This window comes from Ursus americanus, chromosome 8 (genome assembly GCF_024610735.1).
Source record: "Ursus americanus isolate L20-20 chromosome 8, mUrsAme1.1.p, whole genome shotgun sequence".
In the NCBI taxonomy this organism is placed as follows: domain Eukaryota; kingdom Metazoa; phylum Chordata; class Mammalia; order Carnivora; family Ursidae; genus Ursus; species Ursus americanus.
Window position 1 is genome coordinate 4,454,566 of NC_142134.1, and position 26,386 is coordinate 4,480,951.

General features: G+C 41.2%; 2 protein-coding genes across 2 annotated transcripts in view; both read left to right on the plus strand.

Annotated features, from left to right (window-relative positions):
* The first annotated feature begins 20,427 nt into the window (after positions 1 to 20,427).
* H2AZ1 (H2A.Z variant histone 1) lies at positions 20,428 to 22,680 on the plus strand. Its single transcript, XM_045792462.2, has 5 exons — positions 20,428 to 20,587; positions 21,021 to 21,098; positions 21,382 to 21,495; positions 21,842 to 21,971; positions 22,245 to 22,680. Exons 1-5 carry the CDS (start codon positions 20,585 to 20,587, stop codon positions 22,304 to 22,306), a joined length of 387 nt encoding a protein of 128 aa, XP_045648418.1. The 5' UTR covers positions 20,428 to 20,584; the 3' UTR covers positions 22,307 to 22,680.
* Positions 22,681 to 24,006: 1,326 nt separating this feature from the next.
* Positions 24,007 to 26,386, plus strand: part of DNAJB14 (DnaJ heat shock protein family (Hsp40) member B14) — a 49,495-nt gene continuing 47,115 nt past the window's right edge. The window contains exon 1 of the mRNA XM_045792442.2: positions 24,007 to 24,447. Within this exon, the coding sequence (XP_045648398.1) occupies positions 24,315 to 24,447 (133 nt within the window). The 5' untranslated portion in view covers positions 24,007 to 24,314. The remainder of the gene's footprint in view (positions 24,448 to 26,386) is intronic.

The following is a 26,386-nucleotide window of genomic DNA, read 5'->3' on the forward strand; positions in this document are numbered from 1 at the left end:
ACTATAGTTAGAGATGCAGAAGGGCACTATATTATTCTTAAAGGAAGTATTCAACAGGCGGATACGACAATTATAAATATATGTGCCCCCAACAGGGGAGCAGCAAGATACACAAGCCAACTCTTAACCAGAATAAAGAGACATATAGACAAAAATACATTAATAGTAGGGGACCTCAACACTCCACTATCAGAAATAGACAGAACACCCTGGCAAAAACTAAGCAAAGAATCAAAGGCTTTGAATGCCATACTCGACAATTTGGACCTCATAGATATATATAGAACACTACACCCCAGAACCAAAGAATACTCATTCTATTCTAATGCCCATGAAACATTCTCAAGAATAGACCATGTTCTGGGACACAAAACAGGTCTCAACTGATACCAAAAGATTGAAATTATCCCCTGCATATTCTCAGACCACAATGCTCTGAAATTGGAACTCAACCACAAGGAAAAATTTGGAAGAAACTCAAACACTTGGAGACTAAGAACCATCCTGCTCAGGAATGACTCGATAAACCAGGAAATCAAAAATCAAATTAAACAATTTATGGAGACCAATGAGAATGAAAATACAACAGTCCAAAACCTATGGGATACTGCAAAGGCAGTCCTAAGGGGGAAATACATAGCCATCCAAGCCTCACTCAAAAGAACAGAAAAATATAAAATGCAGTTTTTATATTCTCACCTCAAAAAGCTGGAACAGCAACAGAGTGACAGGCCTAATCCACGCACGAGGAAGCAGTTGACCAAAATTAGAGCTGAAATCAATCAAGCAGAAACCAGAAGTACAGTAGAGCAGATCAACAGGACTAGAAGCTGGTTCTTTGAGAGAATCAATAAAATTGACAGACCATTGGCAACACTTATTCAAAAGAAAAGAGAAAGGACCCAGATCATTAAAATTATGAATGAAAAAGTAGAGGTCACGACAAACACCATTGAAATCGGAAGGATTATTAGAAATTTTTATCAACAGCTATATGCCAATAAACTAAGCAATCTGGAAGAGATGGAATCCTTCCTGGAAACCTATAAACTACCACGATTGAAACAGGAAGAAATTGGGGCGCCTGGGTGGCACAGCGGTTAAGCGTCTGCCTTCGGCTCAGGGCGTGATCCCGGCGTTATGGGATCGAGCCCCACATCGGGCTCCTCCGCTGGGAGCCTGCTTCTTCCTCTCCCACTCCCCTGCTGTGTTCCCTCTCTCGCTGGCTGTCTCTATCTCTGTCAAATAAATAAATAAAATCTTTAAAAAAAAAAAAAAAAAGAAACAGGAAGAAATTGATTTCTTAAACAGGCCAATTAATTATGAAGAAATTGAGTCAGTGATAAACAACCTTCCAAATAACAAAACTCCAGGCCCGGATGGTTTTCCTGGGGAATTCTACCATACATTCAAGGAAGAAATAATACCTATTCTTCTAAAGCTATTTCAAAAAATAGAAACAGAAGGAAAGCTACCAAACTCATTCTATGAGGCCAATATTACCTTGATCCCCAAACCAGGCAAAGACCCCCTCAAAAAGGAGAATTACAGACCGATTTCCCTAATGAATATGGACGCCAAAATCCTCAACAAGATACTTGCTAATAGAATCCAACAGTTCATTAAAAGGATTATCCACCACGATCAAGTGGGATTCATACCTGGGATGCAAGCGTGGTTCAATATTCGCAAATCAATCAGCGTGATACATCATATCAACAAGAAAAGACTCAGGAACCATATGATCCTCTCAATCGATGCCGAAAAAGCATTTGACAAAATACAGCATCCTTTCCTGATTAAAACCCTTCAGAGTGTAGGAATAGAAGGTACATTTCTCAATCTCATAAAAGCCATCTATGAAAAGCCTACTGCAAATATTATTCTCAATGGGGAAAAGCTGGAAGTCTTTCCCTTAAGATCAAGAACTCGACAAGGATGCCCACTCTCGCCACTATTATTCAACATAGTACTAGAAGTCCTTGCAACAGCAATCAGACGACAAAAAGGGATCAAAGGTATTCAAATCAGCAAAGAAGAAGTCAAAATGTCTCTCTTCGCAGATGACATGATACTCTATATGGAAAACCCAAAAGAAGCCACTCCCAAACTATTAGAAGTTATAGAGCAATTCAGTAACGTGGCGGGATACAAAATCAATGCTCAGAAATCAGTTGCATTTCTGTACACGAATAACGAGACCGAAGAAAGAGAAATTAGGAAATCCATCCCATTTACAATAGCACCAAAAACCATATGTTACCTTGGAATTAACTTAACCAGAGACATAAAGGACCTATATTCTAGAAACTATAAATCACTCTTGAAAGACATTGAGGAAGACATAAAAAGATGGAAAGATATTCCATGCTCATGGATCAGAAGAATTAACATAGTTAAAATGTCCATGCTACCCAGAGCAATCTACACTTTCAATGCTCTCCCGATCAAAATACCGATGACATTTTTCAAAGAACTGGAACAAATAGTCCTTAAATTTGTATGGAAACAGAAAAGACCCCGAATCTCCAAGGAACTGTTGAAAAGGAAAAACAAAGCTGGGGGCATCACAATGCCGGATTTCGAGCCGTACTACAAAGTTGTGATCACAAAGACAGCATGGTACTAGCACAAAAACAGACACATAGACCAATGGAACAGAATAGAGAGCCCAGAAATGGACCCTCGGCTCTTTGGGCAACTAATCTTTGATAAAGCAGGAAAAAACATCCAGTGGGAAAAAGACAGTCTCTTCAATAAATGGTGCTGGGAAAATTGGACAGCTACATGGAAAAGAATGAAACTTGACCACTCTCTCACACCATATACAAAAATAAACTCCAAATGGATGAAAGACCTCGATGTGAGACAGGAATCCATCAAAATTCTAGAGGAGAACATAGGCAGCAACCTCTACGACATCGGCCAAAGCAACCTTTTTCATGACACATCCCCAAAGGCAAGAGAAACAAAAGATAAAATGAATTTATGGGACTTCATCAAGATTAAAAGTTTCTGCACAGCCAAGGAAACAGTCAGAAAAACTAAGAGGCAGCCCACGGAATGGGAGAATATATTTGCAAATGACACTACAGATAAAGGACTGGTATCCAAGATCTACAAAGAACTTCTCAAACTCAATACACGAGAAACAAATAAACAAATCAAAAAATGGGCAGAAGATATGAACAGACACTTTTCCAATGAAGACATACAAATGACTAATAGACACATGAAAAAATGTTCAAAATCATTAGCCATCAAGGAAATTCAAATCAAAACCACACTGAGATACCACCTTACGCCAGTTAGAATGGCAAAAATAGACAAGGCAAGAAACAACAATTGTTGGAGAGGATGTGGAGAAAGGGGATCCCTCCTACATTGTTGGTGGGAATGCAAGTTGGTATAGCCACTCTGGAAAACAGTGTGGAGGTCCCTTAAAAAGTTAAAAATTGAGCTACCCTATGATCCAGCCATTGCACTACTGGGTGTTTACCCCAAAGATACAGACGTAGTGAAGAGAAGGGCCATATGCACCCCAATGTTTATAGCAGCAATGTCCACAATAGCTAAATCGTGGAAGGAGCCGAGATGCCCTTCAACAGATGACTGGATTAAGAAGTTGTGGCCCATATATACAATGGAATATTACTCAGCCATCAGAAAGAATGAGTTCTCAACATTTGCTACAACATGGACGGCACTGGAGGAGATAATGCTAAGTGAAATAAGTCAAGCAGAGAAAGACAACTATCATATGATTTCTCTCATCTATGAAGCATAAGAACTAGGATGATCGGTAGAGGAAGAAAGGGATAAAGAAAGGGGCGGTAATCAGAAGGGGGAATGAAACATGAGAGACTATGGACTATGAGAAACAAACTGAGGGCCTCAGAGGGGAGGGGGGTGGGGGAATGGGATAGGCCGGTGATGGGTAGTAAGGAGGGCACGTATTGCATGGTGCACTGGGTGTTATACACAACTAATGAATCATCGAGCCTTACATCGGAAACCGGGGATGTACTGTATGGTGACTAACATAATATAATAAAAAATCATTATAAAAAAAAAAAGGAGAAAAAAAAACTATTGAAAAGTTTTAATGAATCAAAAAATGTCTAATTTAGCATAATGTCAACACCTAGTAAATGAGAATCTTTATCATAACCTAATGATTTTTCTAAAATGAAAGCAAGAAAAACAATTCTTTCAGAATAAGTATACAATAATTTCTTAATTCCATTTACCTTTACTTTATACTATCCAAACATCCCTGGGCCATCAACAGGCCAGACATGACAACTAGAATTAAAATCAGTCATCCTTTACATTTGCTAACTTGACGTTACATAAAAATAACATAACTCTTCACATTTAAAAATTTTTGTCACTATAAATGTAATTTTGTCATGTAGGCGGATAAAACATTTTATTTAACAATGCTAGCTTAATTTTTGACATGTAAATATTCGGGAATGTAGCATATGAGCCTCCACAAATGCTAGGGCTGATGTATTGAAAAATCATTATATTTAAATGAATAAAGAAACAGTGTATTTGTTGGAGCTTTATTGTAATCTGATAAATATAACCAATAGATACTAATAGAATTATTAAATATGTCAGACCTTTATTATGATTTTAAAAATTTTTAAAAACTATTAGAAAATAGATTTGTTATATCAGCACTACTCAATTAAAATCTTAGAGATGCAGATTTAATAATTAGAGTTATATATTGACAATGCTTCATCCCATTAAATAAATAAGTTAGTGATAAACATGAAAGCTTTGATCCCGGCACAGGTACTTTTGTTCCTAAAGTATAGCAACGTTCCGAAATGTGAATTACTACTTAGGTAGTAAAAACAGATGTGAGACAGCCTTTATGCCTTTATTCAATAATCTCTTTCTTCCCAGAATGTCTCTTCCATATCAAGCAAATTTTCCATGGCTTCCTTGTAATGTACACATGCTCTATTTTGAAGACTTCCCTTTTAGGTGAACCCTAACTTTTCATAAAAGAAGCAGGTTCGATTCCCCAGTATACGGAAGCTCAGCAAGATGTGTTTCTGCTGAAGACGAGAGGGGAGGGGAGAAAGGAGACCGGGAGCTAGAGTATATGCTTAGGGAAAAGGCTTTAAAGGAAAGGGGAGACCTAGCAGTGGATGGAGGATTTTGGAGAGAGCAAAGGCAGCTGTAACCTGGAGAAGACACTCAGGGAAAGAAAGAAGAGATGTATAAAGAACGTTTTATGAAGTTGACCATATAATTTGCTATTTAAACTCATCCTCCTTCAGTTTATAGTGTTAAAGTGAGTTTGATTTGTAAGTGTAGTCTTTTCTAATAGCACTAAAAAGAAATACTTATCTGTTAAGTATTTACTATCTGAAATCATCTCTAGGCACAAGTAGTACATGGAAGTGTGTGGAGACAACAGAGGGCTTAGGATCAAGCGCTGGGAAACTGCCATCCTGAAGTCAGGTAGAGAAGAGGCAATAGAAGGAAAGCAACCATGTGGCATCCTGCAAATCAAGAAAAGACAAGTATTTCCAACAAAGGGATCCTGCTGCTAAGAAGTGAGAAGGCCAAAAACTGACCCTTGGGTTTGGCAACATGACACGTAAGACCAACAAGACCACTTTGCACGCCTGGTGGGAATGAAAGACAGATATAAGTGAGTTGAAGAGTGACTTGGAGTTAAAAAAAAAACAAATGACAACCATATGCACAGCAAACCCTTATGAGAAGATTTTCAGTGAAGGAGAACAAAGAAAATATGGCTGCTGGAAGGAAGCTTGTGGGAGGAAGAGGAACTCCTTCTTACACCCAACAGAAGCAAAGCAGAAATGGATATGAATGCAAGAAGGGGGCACATTTGACCTTGGTAGCAAAGGCACGTTTTCATGAGATGTGGTCATAGTCTGAGATCGAGGGCATGGAGGTGGGCTAGGTTACTGATTCTTAAATTTAGCCGCAAGTTGGAGTTATCTGGTCAGTTTTAAATAGTGCTTATGCTTAGATCCCACCCCCAGAGATTCTTACTTCATTGGTATAGGGTGAAGCCAGGACATTAAGAGTTTCCAAACCTCTCCAGGTGATTCTTATAGCAACAAATTTTAAGAATTACCCGGTAAGGTTTTTGAAGATAGAGAGGGTATTTGGCATCAACTATTTGCAAGAGTCCAGACTACCTGCCATATGGAAAACAAAAGAAACAGGAGTCATTTCTTGCTTTTAAGGAAACTACAAATCTGTTAGCTGTTCAGAAATCCTGAATCTGGAGCAACTGGGTGGCTCAGTCGGTTAAGTGGTTGCCTTCAGCTCAGGTCATAATCTCCAGGTAATGTGATCAAGCCCAGAATCCGGCTTCCTGCTTAGCAGGGAGTCTGCTTTTCTCTCTCTCTCTCTCTCTCTCTCTCTCTCTTTCTCTCTCTCTCTCCCCCCTCCCCTCTAGCTCCTCCCCACTGTCCATTCTCTCTTTCTCTCAAAGAAAGAAAGAAATCTCAAATCTGCTCAGGAAATATGAAAATAATTTAGGAACATTATTAATTTTAAGCATTTAAAAAAATTTTTAAGCTTATTTTTTTAAAAATTAGGGTAAAAGCTATATTCAATTGTGCAGAATCAGAAAAATAAGGGATCAGTTTTAGAGGTGATGGTTCAGGGAAAGCTCCTTAAAGGAAAGTATTGAACTACATTTTGAAGAAATGAAGAACAAAAATTGAAAGATATTTGAAGGACATTTCAGATAGGGGAAGTAATGTGAATAAAAGCAGGTGATCAAGGAAATTTGGAGAACATATTTCTGGACAACTGAGGGACGGGGCGGGAGAGAGAATTTTCATTACATAACTTATTTTTGTTATCTTTCAAATGTTGAAACATGTAAAAGTTTAACTTTTTCAAAAATAAGTAAAGAAATATTTTAGTGGAAAAACAATTAATCTGGGTTGAAAGACAGTTAAGACTAGGGAAAAGCAGGGGCGCCTGGGTGGCGCAGTCGTTAAGCATCTGCCTTCGGCTCAGGGCGTGATCCCGGCGTTCTGGGATCGAGCCCCACATCGGGCTCCTCTGCTGGGAGCCTGCTTCTTCCTCTCCCACTCCCCCTGCTTGCGTTCTCTCTCGCTGGCTGTCTCTCTCTCTGTCAAATAAATAAAATCTTTAAAAAAAAAAAAAAAAGACCAGGGAAACGTGAGGGTGAGGAAATGTGGAAAAGCGAGTTGATTACAGTTCTGCAAGTGCTAACAGTATCCACAGGAATATGTGTTTTCTCTATCATTTCACCCACAGAGGTGGAATAACAGCTTAACCGAAGAAGCTCTAACGTCACTATAATGAAATGAGGCTTCGCAGGAAAAAAGGAAAAAGCCAATGTGGAACTCCGTGTGTGTTAGGCTGACCTAATCCCTCTACTGAGAGGAACCCGTAGAGTTGAATGAAATGTGTTTCTTATTGCTGTGTATTAGGAAAAAGATCACTTTTGTTATTCATTTTTAAGTACTTTGAAGCCCTTAAGCCATTAATTATTTAAAGAGATATTCATGTTCTTTCACGTGGCCTCTTTTTCTGAAGAGAGGATAGGGGAAAAGCACATTTTCTCCAGCTCTCTTTTCAGGACCCAAAATTACGTCATATGATTTCATTAATGCAGGATGTTTACGTGCCTTGAACAGTTTAGAGAAAAGCTGTGTTCTAGGGCTTAGCAACACTGAGTATTGACTGCAAATTGAAATTATAAATTACTGAAAACAATCTAAGTTGCCCTTAATGCCGTCTGTTGCTCCTCTGTCTGGTACTAAATTTACCTTTAAGTTTTTTAAGAGTTACAACTGTCTTAGGTGCTGAAATAAAACAAACACACACAAAAAACTCAATCTATTAAAGATAAGGCCTGAAACAGTAAAATTGAGGTGATGATCTGCATTGTGAAATTAGTTTCTTTACCCTGGTATTTTTAATGGAAATTTTCAGTTTGTTTATTTGTTTTTAAAAATCGATATGATTATTTTGGGGTGCCTCAGTGGAACAGTCAGTTCGGCCTCCGACTTTTGGTTTCGGCTCAGGTCATGGTCTCAGGTGGTGAGATCCAGTCTGGTTGGGCTCCATGCTCAGTGTGGAGTCTGCTTGAGGTTCTCTCTCCCTCTCCCTCTGCCCCTCCCGCTGGTCCTCTCTCTCTCACTCACTGTTTCTCTCTCTAAAATAAATAAATAAATCCTTAATTTTTTTTTAATCCATATAATATTTCTGTTTTGTAAAGTGACAGTGGTCATATGAAATACTGCCGGGATTCATTCTCCGTGCTGGTAATGTTTTATCTTGGCAGGACGCTCTGGAGTTGAAAAAGTACCTCACATACAGGGCACCTGGGTGGCTCAGTTGTTAAACGTCTGCACAGGTCATGATCCCAGGGTCCTGGGATTGAGCCCCTCATGGGGCTCCCTGCTCAGCAGTGACCCTGTTTCTCTCTCTCCTCCTAGCTTGTGCTCTGTCGCTATCTCTGTCTCTCTGAAACAAATAAATAAAATCTTTTTTAAAAAAGTACCTTTACAATTGCCCTGTTACCATTCTCATTTTGCCCAACAGAAGTGGGAATACTCAGAGCGGGATTTGACAAAAAAGTCTCTTAGCCGGGAGGTATCAGTGTCAAATCCATGTTGTCTGAATTCAATTTTCCTCTTTTTTTCCCCCACTACTGCCTCGTTGCTTCTTCCTTTGTTTGGCCCACACTGGTACCCTGTGAACTCTTGCACAAGGTGCCTGCGTGTTATTTTAGCAGAGCCAGGGCAAAACAAAATTAGCAACAAAAATATTCATGGAGATGAGCTTATCTGTTCCATACAGCTAAGTGCAACCTCAAACAAGAAAATACCCTTTCCATGGTAAAACCAGAGTGAATGAGAAGCCAGCCTGGTTTGTTGAAATCAGATATTGGGGTTGCCCTTTATTAAAAAAAAATTTTTAAAGGGCAAAGCTATGACGCAAAACATAGTTGGGGCCCGAAGCAAGGAGCAAACTGTGTGGATACAAAGCGAGGCTTCCCTTGCTGTTTTCGTCTTCTACACAAAGATACCCTTTGTAGCAGTTTCATCACCTTTTAAAGAAATTTTTCGAACTTCTCCTGAAATTTTCAAAATGTACTCAGTTTTAACAATCACCCATATTTTGCTGTATTGTTTCTCTCTTCTACGCTTTAAATAATCATTTTTTGGTTGGAACATTTGAAAGTAAATTCCGGAAATCGTTTCATCTGTCTCTTCAGCATTCGTGTGCATCCTTTAAAATAATAACATAGGGGGCATTTTCTTACATAACCAAATGCCATTATTTTATCTAATGACATAATAGTAATTCCTAAATATTACTTAATGTTAAATGCATATTCAAATTTCCCCCACTAGCTAAAAGCTTAAAAAAAAAAAGTTAAAAGACATCAGCTTCCAAACAAGTTTCCACACATTTTATTGGTTTATTCTGTCTCTTAATTCTTTTCAAAAGAATTTAAAAATTCTTATGCTTTTTAAGATTGTATTTATTTATTTGTCACAGAGAGAGAGAGCCCAAGCAGGGAGGCAGCAGGCAGAAGGAGAAGCAGACTCCCTGATGAGCGAGGAGCTGAATTCAGGACTCCATCCCAGGACCCTGGCATCATGACCTGAGCCAAAAGCAGATGCTTAACTGACTGAGCCCCCCAGGCATCCCTAAAAGTTCTTTTTAAAGAATTTAAAATCTCTTAGTCTAAAACAGCTTTCTTCTCTCTCTCAACCTCTCTCTTCTCCTCCCTCTGAGATCAATGCTATTTTCTTATCAAGGAAACCAGGTCAATTTCCCACATCCTACATGTGGCTAATGCTCCCTTTCATTGTCTGTCTGCTGTCCTTTGATTTCCAATGGCCTAAACACTTGAATAGATATGAAGTGAATTACACGGTCCCATCTATAAAGTATTCTTTTAAAAGAATATTCCAGGTAAACTTTGAAATAGTATGACTCTCAATCTTCAGTGGAATATACTATAAAGGCAAGATGGTTTTACCATAGATTGATGATCTTTGAAGAATTGATGCAAAGGTTGCAAACGGGATTTTATTTCTGATTCTATTATTTCTTCTGTGTTTATTGGCTTGAATTCTTCTATTTAGAAGAATTTTGTCCCCAGGGGCCCCTGGGTGGCTCAGTTGGTTAAGTGTCTGCCTTTGGCTCAGGTCAGGATCCCGGAGTCCCAGACTGAGTCCCACGTCAGGCTCCCTGCTCAGCTGGGACTCTGCTTCTCCCTCCGCCCCTCACCTCACTTGTGCTCGCTCTCTCTCTCTCTCAAATAAATAAATAAAGTCCTTAAAAAAAAAAAGAATTTTGTCCTCATCAACTAGTTCTGTATAAAGTGAAATATAATATAGCAGAGCAAAAGATAAATGCTCTCTTCTTCACCTTTAATTATCAAATTAGAGTAATGAGTTGGTGCTGTGGACACTTCCAGCGGCATCAAGTGAATTTTCTTTTCTCTTTCTCTCTCCTTCCCTCCTCCTACCCTTCCTTTCTTTTTCACCTTCTCCTCTCTCTGTCCTCTCTCCTCCCTCTTTTCTTTTGTCTTTAATTTGAACTCATTTCTTTTTCTAAATTTAATGTGTTTGACTTAAATTTATGGTCATTATTCTTTTGATGTTCAGATTACTCCATTTCGGCCAATGGGAGATTTTTCTAACTTTTTCCAGTGTTCTTTTTGCAGGGATCTACAGTCTTTGATGGTGCCCTTACTTTCTGGGACAATATAATGTCACAAGTTCATCATGTACATTTTCTGTCCCAGCTATGGAGTCAGCCATTTCTCCAAAGATTCCTTTAAGCGGAAAATGGTATTTAGAAACCAGGATCTTGGCACTAGAGATACTTACTGCAATTGGCTTGTCATTCCTTCTAAGGCTTTTTCTTGAACAGAGCTAAGATACCTTTTTTAAGAGGAGAGGAAAAATCATATGTTCTCACTGATATTCCTATTCGAATATAAGATTACAGGGTCTTAATTTTATTGGTTCTATATCTCTTTTTTTCCTTATGCTAAATTATTGATTCTTAAGAAAATTAACATACCTAATAATTTGCTTTATCCTGTAATATACATATAATTTTTTTTAAAACAACAATACTAATATTATTTCCAATATTAACTACCAAATAAAGTATAAGACTTCTTGGTAGTTCTTTGGTCCTGATTGTATATCCCACTAAAGATTAAGAGTAATATTATTTCTAAATTTACTTAGACTAATTCTTTTCTGTTAGAATACGGAATCAACTTGGAGCACCTAGGTAGCTCAATCGGTTAAGTGGCCAACTCTTGGTTTCGGTTCAAGTCATAATCTCGGGGTCCTGGGATTGAGACCCTCATCGGGCTCCGCACTCAGCCTGGAGTCGGCTTGTCCCTCTCCCTCTGCTCCTCCTTTCTCTCTCTCTCTCCCTCATAAATAAAGAAAATTAAAAAAAAAAAGAATATGGTATCAACTTAATATCCCATTAGGTTTATTTAATTCAGTTTGTTTCAATATTTACAGATTGCTTATTAGAGTTTTTTTAAATTATATAAAAATATTTTTAACATCTCAAAGTAAAAATTGTGAGACCAGCTTTGCTTCCATCCCCATCTTTTCTTCCCTCCTTCTCATATAATAATTTTTATTAATTTGTAGTCTATTCATCCACTATTGTTTCTTTTTTGCACATATGAGCAAATATGCAAACTTTTACACAAAACATAACATACAAGATAACGTATTCTGCCCTTTATTTCTTTCCCTTAATCATATATTTGGAAGATCACTATATCTCAGTGTATAGAGATTTTCCTCTTTCTTTTTACAGCTCCATCTTACTTCATTATGCCGAGGTATCAGTTTACTGATATGGTCTCTGTTAATGATAGCCTGGGTTATTTCCAGTCTCTTGCTATGACAAACACTGCCACAATAAAGGACCTGTGCATATGTTATTTTGTATTTTTCAATGCACAATCTTTTTTAAAAGTAGGGAGTAATGGAAAAAAGAATTCTTTAGTAGGGAATGTTTGCCAAAACTCTTTCTGTTGTATAGTTTTAAGAAATGAGAGGCTCATTCTAATAACAATGGACCACACAGGTATAGGTCTCTCAAAAACACGTTGTTTACAATGGATTGTTTCGTGGCTGTAAACTAGGTGTATTAGGTAAAGAAGGCTAACTGCTGTATAAACAACAAAACTGTGGGGGCAACACAATAAAAGTGTTGGTCTGGTGTTTCTAGTTGGCAGGTCGTCTTTCGTATGATCAATCTTGAGAATCTAAAATCCCCTCATTCTTTGGAGTCTCCTGCTTTGCGTACAATCCTCAAATACAGAAAAGGAGAGGGGAGAAGGCACACTCACTTTTTAAAAGACTTGATGTAGAAATGACACATTCCATTTCCACACACCTTGACAAGAATCCGTCACATGACCACCCCCTCCTGGCAAGGGAGCAGGAGTTCTAGTGGAATGCTCAGGAGGAAGAAATGGGTTTGGTGACCAATGAGCCAGTCTCTGCCATTCTGGGCTCTGATTACTTACTTCATATTCTTCAGTGTATTTACTCAAATGTCTATATACAAATCTAAAACTCATATAAAGATCATGTCAGTGAAAAGGCGCTGTGTCCTTTCAAGACAGCCTTTTGAAGTGCATGCAGCAAATGGAACGAGGGAGCTTATGACAGGTCCAATCTTACAAATGTCTATATTTTTACACGAGGTATCATTCAAGGGAAGATTTCGGTACCTAGAGGTGACATGGAGAGATTTGGCCACCTCCAAAATATGCAGTCTGAATAAAAATGTGTTGCTTTGTAGAAGCCGTTTCAAGTTATGTACCCCAGTCTTTGAGGCCAATCAGATTACCACTGGCAAACAACCAAGAGTAGAGCCTCAATATTTTAGATCCTGTTCGTCTGAAATTTTCGGTATATCATTGGAAATTGAATTATAGTTTGACTATCCATAAAGAATGTTCATAAACCAACATAATAGAGAACATAAGATACAGAAATTTTCAAATACATATCTTAAAAGTTCTTGAACTTTGATACATTTACAAATAATTAATGTTATTATAGAAATCTTTTTTCAAAAGCAAATCTACTGGTATTTTTCCTAGGCAATATGTTTAGCAACCACCTGGAGTGTTATGTATTTTCATATGTGAAAGTATTATTAATTTGTTATATGTTTATATTTACCCATATCATGTAAGTACTAAATTTCAAGATATTGTGTTTATCTTCAAGTGCTGTGTAATTCATAATATTCTTTAGTTGGAACAAACTACAGATTAAAAGTTTTACTACATTACAAAATCAGTGATGTGACACAAGTACTTCTACGTTATGATAATATATAATAACACTGATTTGCCAGACTTTTCCCTCTCCTTACATATTTTGTAAAATTCCTGAATTGTCAGCTTATTTTGCAGAAAAAGTGACTTGTTTCATTTTTGAGAATTAAGATGAGTACACTGTTTTAATTTTAAAACAGGAAATAAAAATCTAAACAAAGAGCCAGCATGTAAATTTCCATATCCTGTGGTGAAATATGATACATGACCTGGACAGCTCTCGCCTAGAGTTGTTGGATTGATCTATTAATGGAGGAAGAGATTGTCTCAGACTGTTTCCTGCTGAGATTCTGAGCAGTAGAGAAGGCTTATTGAAGAAATAAATGACTATTTCACGGAACATCAGGACACTAGAAAACAATGAAAACAGTATTCATCCAGAAAGAAAAACGCTGATGTCTTAAACACTGTTGTTTAGTTAAAGAGTTTACATATTTCATTTAAGACAGAGAAAGTCACAAGTATGTGTGGTCAAAGGCACTGATTAAATTCTCTCCTGAGATGTTGTTCATTCAGAAATCTCCTTAAAGCAATTGCACTAGCTAACAAGATGATTCTCAGATAGTTAGCTGTATTCATTAGCTTTCCCTAGGTCGTTCTGTGCTAATAAACAGTTTCAAACTGTTCCAATAACCCCCCCCCCCAACACCACACAAAACAAAGCTGGGAAAATCTGAGGGTCTGGAAAAGCCTTTAGATGTTTCTCTTGAACCATTTCCATCCAACTTAGAAGACCATGGGCTCACACTTATCTCTACAAAGTTTTAACAATAGATGTGATGGCCACCCCTTTTCTTATGGTTTTTGCCCTGGGGTTGAGTCTGTGAAGGGGTATGAAGTATAAATTTCTTGGTTTTAGGCTCTTATCTTTTTGGTTTTTTTGCAGTGTTTCCCTTTCCTCCTCAGGATGAAGAGGCACTTGGGTTCCCTCTCATATTAAGATAACTATGTGGAATTTCAAACTTAGAGAATTCAGCCAATGGGTTTTTCTTAGTAATCGGTGCCTTGTTACACGGGGCATAAGAAATTTACATAACAACCAAGATAAAACCAGATTTAGTCTCAGAATTTCTGGCAACATCATCATCTTTGGTAATCAGAATAGTAAGGCTCAAACACTGATCAACATTCATTTCCCAGAGCTAGCAATACACTTGTGGAAATGTTTTGAACATCATCTTGTTAGATATTGTAACTACGGGGAATTTTCTAGTTTAGTATGGAATCATTATGCCCAGTGAGACACCACACATACTTCACTACTTTGGGTCTTTTCCTTTGGCTGCTCTTTAGCTCTCAATTGTATTCACGGTTTTCCATGGTGTTGTCATCTGGGGGGTTCAATTAACTAAACAAGGAGGCCATTACACTGAGGTGGCTCTAATGTCAGGGCAGCCTAAAATCTGAGCCTGTAAATGCCTCCAGGTTATGAAATAGAAACTTAAGACAACCAATGACAAATAGTCAACTAAGCTTTAAGCTATAGCCAATCAAATAACTTCCTTTCCTTGCTTCCACACCTTCTCTATGTAAGTCTTGTTCCCCAGCTCCTGTCAGTGGAGGGCCCCTAACTATTTCTGGTTTGGCGTTGCCCAATTCCAGTCAAATTTTGCTCCAATAAACTCTTACACTTTTTAATATGCCTCAGTTTATCTTTTAACGGTTCTGACATCACTATCGACCTTTTTTTTAGGTATACTCCTTGGGATATATTTCCTTTTCAAAAGCTCCTGGCTTTATTTCCAAGAAACCCACTTGAAAATTCCACTTGAATTCCCCTAATGTCAACTTAAATATTTTATAACTTACCTAACTTAGTTCTTCTCCCCTCTGTCCATTCACACCTACATTCTTGGCTTCCCCATTTCTTTATTTTTTTTAATTGTATTTTTAAAATTTTTTATTTTAAGTAGGCTCCACACCCAATGGCGGGACTCAAATCCATGGCCCCAAGACCAAGAGTTGCCGGCTCCAGTGACTGAGCCAGCCAGATTCCCCTACCCATTTCTTTAGATGCTACTTTATATTCCAGACCACCAATCTAAAAATCTAGGTGTCTTCTGTTATGCCCTTTCATTTATTTGTGTTCACTTCCCACACCTTCCTAAATGTCATACCCAGTCAGTTACTAAATCTTATTGATTCTTCTTTCAAGATGTTTTACATCCTTCTCTTGGTTACAGTGTTAGACTGGTTTTGGGCTTTATACCTAAGTGACATACGTCATCTTCACTAGGCTTCTAATAAAAATGTTCCCTGTTAGGATTCGCCTTATGCCTCATGCTAGGTTAGTATCCTAAAATCGATGAACACTGTCTTTTCCCTTCTCAGAAGTATTAATTGGTTTCTCAGCTCCTCAGGGCAAAGTCTGCTTCTTTCTCCAAGATTTAGGATGTTGACTTACTGTAATGGTTAAGGTCAGGTTCACCTGCAAGGGACAGACAATCCAAAACAAAAGTGACTCAAGCAAAATAGCTGGTAGAGTTCAGAGAGATCCAGGGCAAGTTTGATACTCCATAGTATCACTTGCTTTTTCGATCTCGTTATTCCATCATGTGTGACCTATACTCCCAAGCTCATTTCATGGTCCACAATGGCTTTCCAACTCTGTTTTCATTCCAGTCTGCAAGAAGAACAAAAGGGCTTGTCTTTTTTAAGGAAATTTCCTGGATGTTGTGCCTACTGCTGCTTACACCCTTTGGGGGAAATTTATTTTTCTGGACAAATATACTTATATTCTGATGAGCAAGTGTCCCACTAAAAATTGAAAGTGCTATTCCTCAAGAAGTTGGGAAAATAGATATAAGGATATGACCAGGAGTCTCTCTCTTTTTTTTAAAAGATTTTATTTATTTATTCGACAGAGATAGCCAGAGAGAGAGAGGGAACACAAGCAGGGGGAGTGGGAGAGAAAGAAGCAGGCTCATAGCAGAAGAGCCTGATGTGGGGCTCGATCCCATAACGCCAGGATCACGCCCTGAGCTGAAGGCAGACGCTTAACTGCTGTGCCACCCAGGCACCCTGACCAGGAGTCTCTTCGACACCTACCTTCTAGCTGCTCTTCCTTACACCAGCCTGCCAGTCTAGTTAAACTCTCGCTGGGTCCATTTAAACATAAACTCTTCAAAACACTCCAGCCCGCAGTTGTCTCTGTCCTTTAGAGAAACTGTTGATTTGGCAGCCAATCAGGAACTTATTTTTGTAACAGCCTTATTAATAGGGTCTTAATGATTAGAGCATTGTTTAAATTTTCCTCCTTGTCTAACCCTTTCAGCTAGATCGAGGAAGAACCTAAGCTCTACATATCCTGTCTCCCAACTGCGATCGCTTGGCATGTTGCCTGGCACGTAGTACAACTTACTGACTGTGCTCCAGTTTACCTAACAGGCTGGCAGTACCAGCCTGGCATATATCACATCTAGTCCTTTATTAGGGAGGGATTACGCATCATGCGTTATCATGCACAGTATTTACAGTTTAGCTGGTTGTATAAGTTATAAACTACTAATATAGGTGAAATCTTATTTGGGAAAACAAGATGAACACATTGACTCCCTTCCTCTACTCGGTAAATCTTAAAGACCAACAACAGATAATGAAAGGATATGAGGGGAAAAAAAGACCCTCGATTTTGTATTTTAAAAAAGCAAATTTCCAAACATTCTGAGGACTGTTAGGTATAGAAAAAATAAGTTTAGAACTGTATTAAAAGATATATTGGGCCCCATGAGCTTTGAATTGTTTTTCCTGAAATGGCCGTGGACTGGGGTAGAGTACATTCAAGCTGATCTTCTTTGTAAACTACGCCCTGTATTTATGAATAAAGTGTATGAAATCTGTGGTCATGGGAAGTACATACTGGGCAATTGGGAATTTAAATCTATGGCTTGGTTTCATCAACACTGTAAACACAAAGGTTTTTATTACTGTAATCATCCTTATATGATGAATTCGGGGAGAACTACAGCCTTTGCCCCACAAATATTAACGCATTATTCCATATATTCCTTTTTAAGATGTATTTATTTGAGAGAGAGAGAGAGAGAGAGAGAGAGAGAGAGAGAGAACACTCAAGCAAGGAGAGGGGCAGAAGGAGAGGGAGATAGAGAATCCACAAGCAGACTCCGCAGCTGAGGGCAGAGCCTGACGCAGGGCCAGATCCCAGGACCCGGAGATTACTACCTGAGCTGAAACCAAGAGTTGGCCACTCAACCAACTGAGCCTCTCAGGTGCTCAGGTGCTTTATACTTCATGAAATCCTTTCACAATTCTATGAGAGGTTGGTTTATCTGATGCTATGAATCCCTATACGAAGAAACTGTGGCTTAGAGTTTAAGTGACTTCAGGCTGTACAACAAGTGAGTGTTACCCAAACACATATTATTCTTCCTGTTTTTGTTTTTGTTTAATTCTAGGTCAGTATGTCGCATTATATCACACAGGAACTCAGAGTCCTTGAAGGCACATTCTTTCCTGGATGCACTAGGCAGTGAGAACTAGGATTAAATGTGGATTTCCTGAAAAGAAGAATTCTGCTATTATCTATCTAGGCTGATGCCTTTTGAAATAACTTGTTTGTATTTGCTTAAAAACAGGTGTTTAAACCAAGATGTTTTTCAGAAATTTGAGATTCCCAAATGTGACAGTCTCAAATTCTCACCAGAAAAAGTTAAAAACGACAGTAGCTAACATACAGGCTAGTGTTTGAGAGGTGATAATAACTGGTCATAGAAAGTTTGGTTCAGTTAGGATACGGCCATTAAAGAGAGAATCAATAATAGTGGGGTCATCTACTTCATATTTAGATTTTTACGGCAAAAGAGGACTTAAATAGCTATCGGATATGGCATTGAATACAATAATTATACAGCTTTGGCTGTATATATTATCTACGTGTATTTGTATACACACAAGTACAGGAGAGATAATCCAAGAATATTAACATATTTGTACCACGCATTTTCCAGAGAAGCAAAAAGAGTAGGCAATCACAAAACTGCTGTGAAAGTGAGGAAACTGATGTCCTCTTGTTATCCAAAGGAAGAGGAAAACCATGGAATGTATTAAACCAATTTAGGATTTTAGTTTGGAGGATGGATGCCTTGGTTGTGCATACTTGGGCAGGTTTCAGGCTTGCTACTTTCATGTCAAAGGAAGACAATGTTCTAGACAGGAAAAAAAAATGTTTAGGAATCAAAGATACTTTATTTCACCCTTCCCCAGCCTCAAGGGTAGAAGATAATCATAGTTATGACTGAGTGCTTACTGTGTGACAAACGCATGCTAGAGGGTACATCGCATACCCTCTCCTTTACTGTTTCAACAACCACGTGAAAATAGGTGATACTATACCCTTTTCATAGAAGAACTGGAAGTTCCAAAAAGTTAGTGAGAAAGAAGAGCAGAATCTATTTCTACCTGTTCCTGAGCTCATTTTATTAAACTCTATTCAGTGAGGCAACAATGAATTCCTTTAGTTGGGCCTCATAACAAAGAACACATAGTCTCTAAACTGGAAAAAGTATTAATGTTGGCTTGTGAGTTGTTTATCAGAAAGGTCCAGTGGAGCCTAGGTTAACTATTACACCAGGCTTCACAGCTTTTTACTGTCATTGTATCAATTCGGTGGGGGAACTGATTAATTCTTCTATTGATGACATCATGAACAATTCCTCAGTTCCAAGGGGAGGAAATAAAAAACCTTAGTATCAAAATTATTGGGGATCTCTTCTCTAGAATTTACCTCCCAGAAATAGGAAAGTCCTCTAATTTGATAAAATCTTTCAAACTGAAACCCAATCTAAAGTACTTAATACGTATTTCAAAATTACTTCATGTCAGAAATACTGTTAAAGTGTAATGACTATAATTATGAAAGATTTACATCACCACAAGCATCTGGAGATGCACACAGGTGTTATTAATCTATTAGTTGGAAGTAGCTGGCATTATGACAGTACTCTGTGTACAGGACTATTTTTTAAGCCCACCATTTGCAATTGATTACATGGACCATCTGTAACTGTCTGTGAATCATGTTAGGAGTTACCCCACTGACATTTATCGAACATTTGTCATGTAGCAAAATGTTTTGTATAGAAAAGTTGACACATAATGGCTTTCAGGTTTCACGAGTAAATCAAGTTTAGATACCAGGCTTTAAGTACAACCCATTGATACGTAGTCTCCAGAAAAATACGGCTTATGATTTGGTTCAAGAATACGGCGTCACCCCAAGCCCTCCGTGCATAGACCAAAAGGTCTTTTGTGACCAGCGAGGTGACTGCTCCACCGTTTGTTCCCGTGGAACTCTCTCTCGGGTAGCTTCAAAAGTGGTGAGGAAAGAAAATGTGGGAGATACAGCTAAAGATGACGTGGGAGCAGCGGATCGCGATCAGTCCAAGGCTGGGGATTTGCCTTCGGGGAAGAAACGCGAAATCTCTGTTAAGCTTGTGGTTAACTGAGGAGTGGGGGCTATTCTCTCTCGACGCGTACGCGCCACCTGTCAGACCAGAGGAGACGCTGGGGATGGAGAGGGGGGCGGGTAAGAGGGTGCTCCGGGTCCCGGAAAAAAAAAAAAGGCTGTGGGCCAACGGATCTTGGCCTTCGAAGCGCTTTGGTCGGGGTGATAGGGTGGTGGGGTGGGGGGAAGGAGGGCTAGCTAGATCCGGAGGCCACAAAACGTAGCCTCCGGGATTAGGCTGGGAGACCGGGGGCACCACCGTGTGCCCCTCCCCTGAGCCAGCCTCTCAGCTCCTCCTCCCAGACACGTGACCACAGCCGGCGGGTCTCCTCGCTCCCGCAGCGTAGCTCGCTCTGTTTCTTCCCTCCCGCCGCCGTGCCCTTCTTCTCCTCGGTTCCCATCCCTCCGCCCTCCCCCCACCTTCTTCCCCACGCCCCAATAGAGGCTCGAGCTGCGGAGTGCCCGCCCCTCCGCCCTATTCTTCGTTTGTTCATTGGCTGAGGCCTCAAGGACGCGTCCCGAGGGCGGGTGGCAGCCATTGGTGGGATGAGCAATCCGAGTTCCCGGATGAGGGAACATTCAGCAGTATAAAGGGAGCGGGGAAGGCGGGAGACAGCGCAGTTTGAATCGCGGTGCGACGAAGGAGTAGGCGGTGGGATCTCGCTGGCTGTCTGACTAGTCCTTTTTCTGCCTTGCTTGTTTGAGCTTCAGCAGAATTCGAAATGGTAAACTTCGCGGAGGCGCTCGAAGACTCCGCGGGTTTTTGCCGATGGGAGAAAAACCCGTTACACACAGGAGATGGGGGTGAAGTGGCGACGGTTGGAAACGCGCGGAGACAGGATTTGGAAGAGCGGGGGGAGGTGTTTTGTCGGCGGCGAGCGGAGCAGCCTCCGATCTCGCGGCGGGCGGCGACGGTTGGGTGGCGCGCGCAGCGCCGCTGGGGGCCGGCGGGCGGACGGAGGCGCGCGGCCGCGGCGGGCGCGCAGCGGGGGGCGGGCGGGCGGGGTCGCCCTTGCGGCGCGCGGCTGGCCGGAGACCCCGGCTGGGCACGGGGCCGCGCTCGCGCCTGGGCCGCGCCGCGGTGGGGGAGGGGCACGCCGCCCTGGTAATCCTATATTCCCCGTTCCTCCTTCGCTCGCGGGCGTGTGCGCGCCGCAGGCTGGCGGTAAGGCTGGGAAGGACTCCGGAAAGGCCAAGACAAAGGCGGTTTCCCGCTCACAGAGAGCCGGCTTGCAGGTCAGTGGTTGTTCGTGCAGTCTGGGAATTGTGGCGTTTTTCTTTCCACCTCTTTTCTTGTTTATCATCGCTCTAGATGGGCGTTTCGTCTTTGCGTGGGTGATGCGGTGTCGCGACTTGGTTTGCCGATACGATAAATACCGAAGGGGGGGCGATCACGTGTGTCGATGCTGGGGCGCGTTGCTGCACCAGCGTCCGTGCCCCTTGATTTGGCGCGCGTGTAATATTACCATCTTTGACTCTAACATCTTTGTGCATTTATGTTTGTGTGCTTAAAATTAAGTTCCCGGTGGGCCGTATTCATCGACACCTGAAATCTAGGACGACCAGTCATGGACGTGTGGGCGCGACTGCCGCTGTGTACAGCGCAGCCATCCTGGAGTACCTCACCGCAGAGGTAAATGGGTGTACGCCTATAATCTGGAAAAGGTTTGGGGGGGTTGGGGGGAGGCGGTGAGAGGGAAGGAGGAAAGTGATGCAAGAAAAACTCCCAGGCCCTAAACGCGGCTAGAAGCTTCTGAGAACGCTAGAGGGGGCTGGTTTTCATTAAGGAATCCTACTGAGCTTGGTTGAGTTTGCTGCTCTTGGAAATAAAATTGCGTGCCCCCTTTTGCATGTGTTGCCATTCAGGTAGTAGGGGAAGACGTCATTTGGTAGATTTACCTTCATGAAGATTGATTCTACTGCCTGGGCTTTGGTTTTAAGGAAAGTTGGAAGGAGATTGATTAGAATCTGCCTTGTAGGTACTTGAATTGGCAGGAAATGCATCAAAAGACTTGAAGGTAAAGCGTATTACCCCTCGTCACTTGCAACTTGCTATTCGTGGAGATGAAGAATTGGACTCTCTCATCAAGGCTACAATTGCTGGTGGTGGTACGTAAATACTAAAATTTTATTCCTTTGTAGAAAAAATCCTCCTGTAGCTCTTGTTATTAATTTTCAGTACAGAAGAAAACCTGTTTTCGTTGCAGTGTGGTTGCATTATGAAATTTTATTTATGTTATAACTTAATGAATTTTTACATATTTGAGCTTTGCATTTAAAGACATTTTCCAAGTTGACATTAAACTGTCTTGGTTTTAAGTGTTGTGTGATTTTTAAAATATGTATATTAAAAAGTAGAATTAATCCCTGTTCCTCTCCTAGGTGTCATTCCACACATCCACAAATCTCTGATTGGGAAGAAAGGACAACAGAAGACTGTTTAAAGGATGCCTGGATTCCTTATTATCTCAGGACTCTAAATACTCTTAACAGCTGTCCAGTGTTGGTGATTCCAGTGGACTGTATCTCTGTGAAAAACACAATTTTGCCTTTTTGTAATTCTATTTGAGCAAGTTGGAAGTTTAATTAGCTTTCCAACCAACCAAATTTCTGCATTCGAGTCTTAACCATATTTAAGTGTTACTGTGGCTTCAAAGAAGCTATTGATTCTGAAGTAGTGGGTTTTGATTGAGTTGACTGTTTTTAAAAAACTGTTTGGATTTTAATTGTGATGCAGAAGTTATAGTAACAAACATTTGGTTTTGTACAGAATTATTTCCACTCCAGTGGATAAGCTCAATAAAGGTCATATCCCAAACTCGTTGTGTTTTAAATTTGCTTGATTGTAATGGGAATTCCTTTCTTTTGAGTAGGTATGTCATACAGCAGTAACATAAGCATATTTCTTTTCTTGAAATTGAACTTGGTAGGTCAAGTAAGCAGACCCAAGTGTAATCTTTTTTTAATGTTCTGTAATGAGCTATTAAAAATTTTAAAATGTTGACTGGAGCTGCAATGGGGCAAGTTGCTGTTTCTTAGGGTAAGCTTGACCATCTCAGTTTGTTGGCTGTTCCTGCTCTCTGTGATGGCATCACGCTGGTGGGCTATTGCTGTGGTGGATTTGGGGAGGGAGAGGGCATTATAGCTACCTCCACAGAGGGAACTTTCAGTTCAGACTTTGGAGATAGTGGTTTATCATGTGCTATAGTGTTTTGAAGTCTACTTGAATTAAATTTTTCAGTAGTTATTAACGTCTTGGGGGGGAGGGCATGCTTTTCCCATTTTCCAGAAGAGTGTCAGCATTTCTTTGCAAGTCCTGAGTTACATATTTGCATGCTAACAGCTTGATTTGAACGTTGTGAAAAAATGAGTATTTTTTGGTTGGGTTGAGCGAACCATTTTGACACTTGTTTTGTGGGAAGTTCCTCTCATTTTAAAAATTTGGATGACATTACCAAGCAGTAAGTGGTCCCTTCCCCACCAAGGAGACCCAACATGACATAGTTCAGCATTTCCCGAGGAAATGCCATGAAAATGGGAGAAGGAAGAAAATCCAACAAGTTGTCATTTCTGTGATAGTAATGCATTAGGAAAAGGTGGTTCCTTCCTTCATTTGCATAAAGGATTAGGGCTTTTCACCAGAATAATTTGCAAACTGCAAATAAAGTGTTCATACCTTCTGGATGTACCAAGAGACAATTTAATGGAATATGGGTCAGGAAAATGGTGTGCAACTGAAATAAAAAGGAAATAAAACAGCGCCGTAGTTAGGGTACAAAACAATACCGTGGTTAAGGTCAAACGACGCTCTAATGTGCTTCTGAACACCTGTGCCGGAAGCGCTTCATAGGGACTGACAGCGCGATATTTCACCTGACTGAAACCTCCCAAGGCTGAGGGGGCCCAGAGGCGGGCCCTTCGATCCCTGGGATTGCTCCTGTAAAGAAGCGTCCCCAGCCCCACCCGTCGCCCAGGCGGCCCGGAAGGCGGGCTCCTGCCTGCGTTGGCCGCGCTGGGAGGTCAGGGGGGCACGGCGCAGCTAAGGCGGGAGGCCGGGTCCCCACCTCGGCGGAATCCCCCGGCGGGCAGCCGGGCTGGTATCGCCCGCCTACCCCCCCCCCCCCCCACCAACGTTGGTCGGCTCCGAGCGTGTCGGCGCCGCGCACGGACAGCCGAGTAGTCTCCGACTTCCAGGCCCGGGAGCTCGGTCCGGGGGCCCGGAGGGATGCGGCTCGCGCCGTAGGGGCCCGCGGGGGGCGGGGAGGCCGCCGTGAGGAGGCGGAGCTGTGAGCCCGCCAGTCCGCCCGGGCCGCCGCCGCCGCCACGATCCCCTGCTCTCCTCCCCGCTCGCCACCGCACGCCCCCACCCCGGGCCGGCTAGCCTCCGCCGCGGCCGCGGCGTCCGTCCCCCCGTAGCTGCGCTACTGGAGGAAGCGGAAGAAAGCGCAAGCCATGGAGGGGAACCGGGATGAGGCGGAGAAATGTGTCGAGATCGCCCGGGAGGCCCTGAACGCCGGCAACCGTGAGAAGGCCCAGCGCTTCCTGCAGAAGGCGGAGAAGCTCTACCCACTACCCTCGGCCCGCGGTGAGGCCCTCCGTGTCCCTTCCTTCCCTACTTGCCGGGTCCCCAAGACCGCGGCGTAGCCCGCCCCCGCCCCCACCATCGCCCCTCCGGGAACCGGCGGGGGCCCCGGCCTGCCAGATGCAGCCGCAGGGCCCCGGGAGGAGCGTCCCGACACACCCCCGCCCCGGCCCCCACTGTCCCAGGCCGGGCCTGGGATGGGCTGCCCGAGATTCCCTCTGCACTAGCCTGCCTTCGAGATGCCGGCGCTCAGCTGACAGACGAGTGTTGCCGCTTCCCCGGTCCGTTTTGTAGAGGTCTAGCTGTCATTCTCCTAGATTTGTCTGGCCCCGTCTTACCTGAGTGGGGCTTTATATATGGCTGTTTGGTTGTGTGGCCCCCTCGCACCGCATCTTCACCCTCAAATAAGGCCTAGGCCCCTAATGAAGTGAGAGGAATGGGGAACTCTAGTGGCTACTGTACAGGTCTCCGTTCCACCGCCTCTGGGTAGAACACTGTTCCCAAAGCAAACATTTCGAATACCTGAGATGACATTGCTTTTCCCTGGGAGAGGTTTTTTTGGAAGAGAGGAGCACAAATTTGGCAAGAATGATATAGTCAGCAATGATTTCCTAAACAGTATCTGATTTGATAACATCATAATTATCAATAAATTAGGCACATCACTAAGGAATAGCGTACGGGACTGACTTAAGTTGAATTCGCCCTGTTCAGGTCCTGCTTTGTAGGCTTTAAAGTAATAATAATAGCCAACATTTACTGAGCACTTAAAGTGCCAGGCCTTGTGCCTAGTGTTTTATACGTTTTATTTCATTTACTCCTCAGAATAGCCCTATGTAGAGATGGAATTCGTTTAACTGGGTTTACCCATGTGTTAACAGACCTTTTTGATGAATGAATGAATGAATGAATGAATGAATGAATGAATGAAAGAAAATATTTTACCGAAGGTCACAGAGTAGTTAGTAGCAAAGTCAGAATAGTAATTGAGCTTTCCAGCTCCAAAAAGCCTTTAACCACTGTGCTCTAGTGTCTTGCTAATAAATACTGATTCACTCGAGGTTCAGGGTATCTCTAGGTTAAGAAAATTAAAGATAAGTTAATATGAATGTGAGGCTGTTTATTGTTCTCTCAAAATTTTTTTTATATTGTTGAAGCCCTTGTATTCTTTGCTTTTCTCTATCATTTTCATTACACTGCTGTTGAATACTCTACCAGAGAGGACAGGAAAAGGAAGTGAAAGAAAAGAAAGGAGTTAATATTTTCTAACATTTTTTAACATTTTTTTAAAATGTCACATAAATACGTAGCAAAGTTTACGTATTCATTTTTAAGCATATGGTTCAGTAGTAGTAACCATTTTCATACCGTTATGTAATAGATCTCTGGAATTTTTTCATCTTACAGAACTGAAATTCTGTACCAATGAAACAATTTCCCATTTTCCCTGCCTGCCAGCCCTTGGCAACACCGTTCTTTATTTTAAAAATTCTAGTACTTTAAATACCTTATGTAAGTGAAATCATACAGTATCTGTGTTTTTCGACTGGCTTATTTCACTTAGCATAATGTCCTTTAAGTACATGATTGATATGATTTTCTTTTTTAAGGCTGTATAATATTTCATTTACACCCCCCCACACACCCATATTTCCGGTTTTCATTCATCTGCCACTAGACATTTAGGTTGTTTTTATATCTCGGCTATTGTAAATAATGTTGCTATGAACGTGGGTGTGCAAGTATCACATTGTAAGTTTCTCCTGCTTTCAGTTCTTTCAGATACAAACCCAGAAACAGGATTGCTGGATCACATTGGCAGTTTTGTTTTTAATTTTTTGAGAAACTACTGTACTGTTTTCCATAGCAGTTGCACCATTTCACATTCCCACCAACAGTGTGTAAGAGTTACAGTTTTTCCACATCCTCACCAAAACTTTTT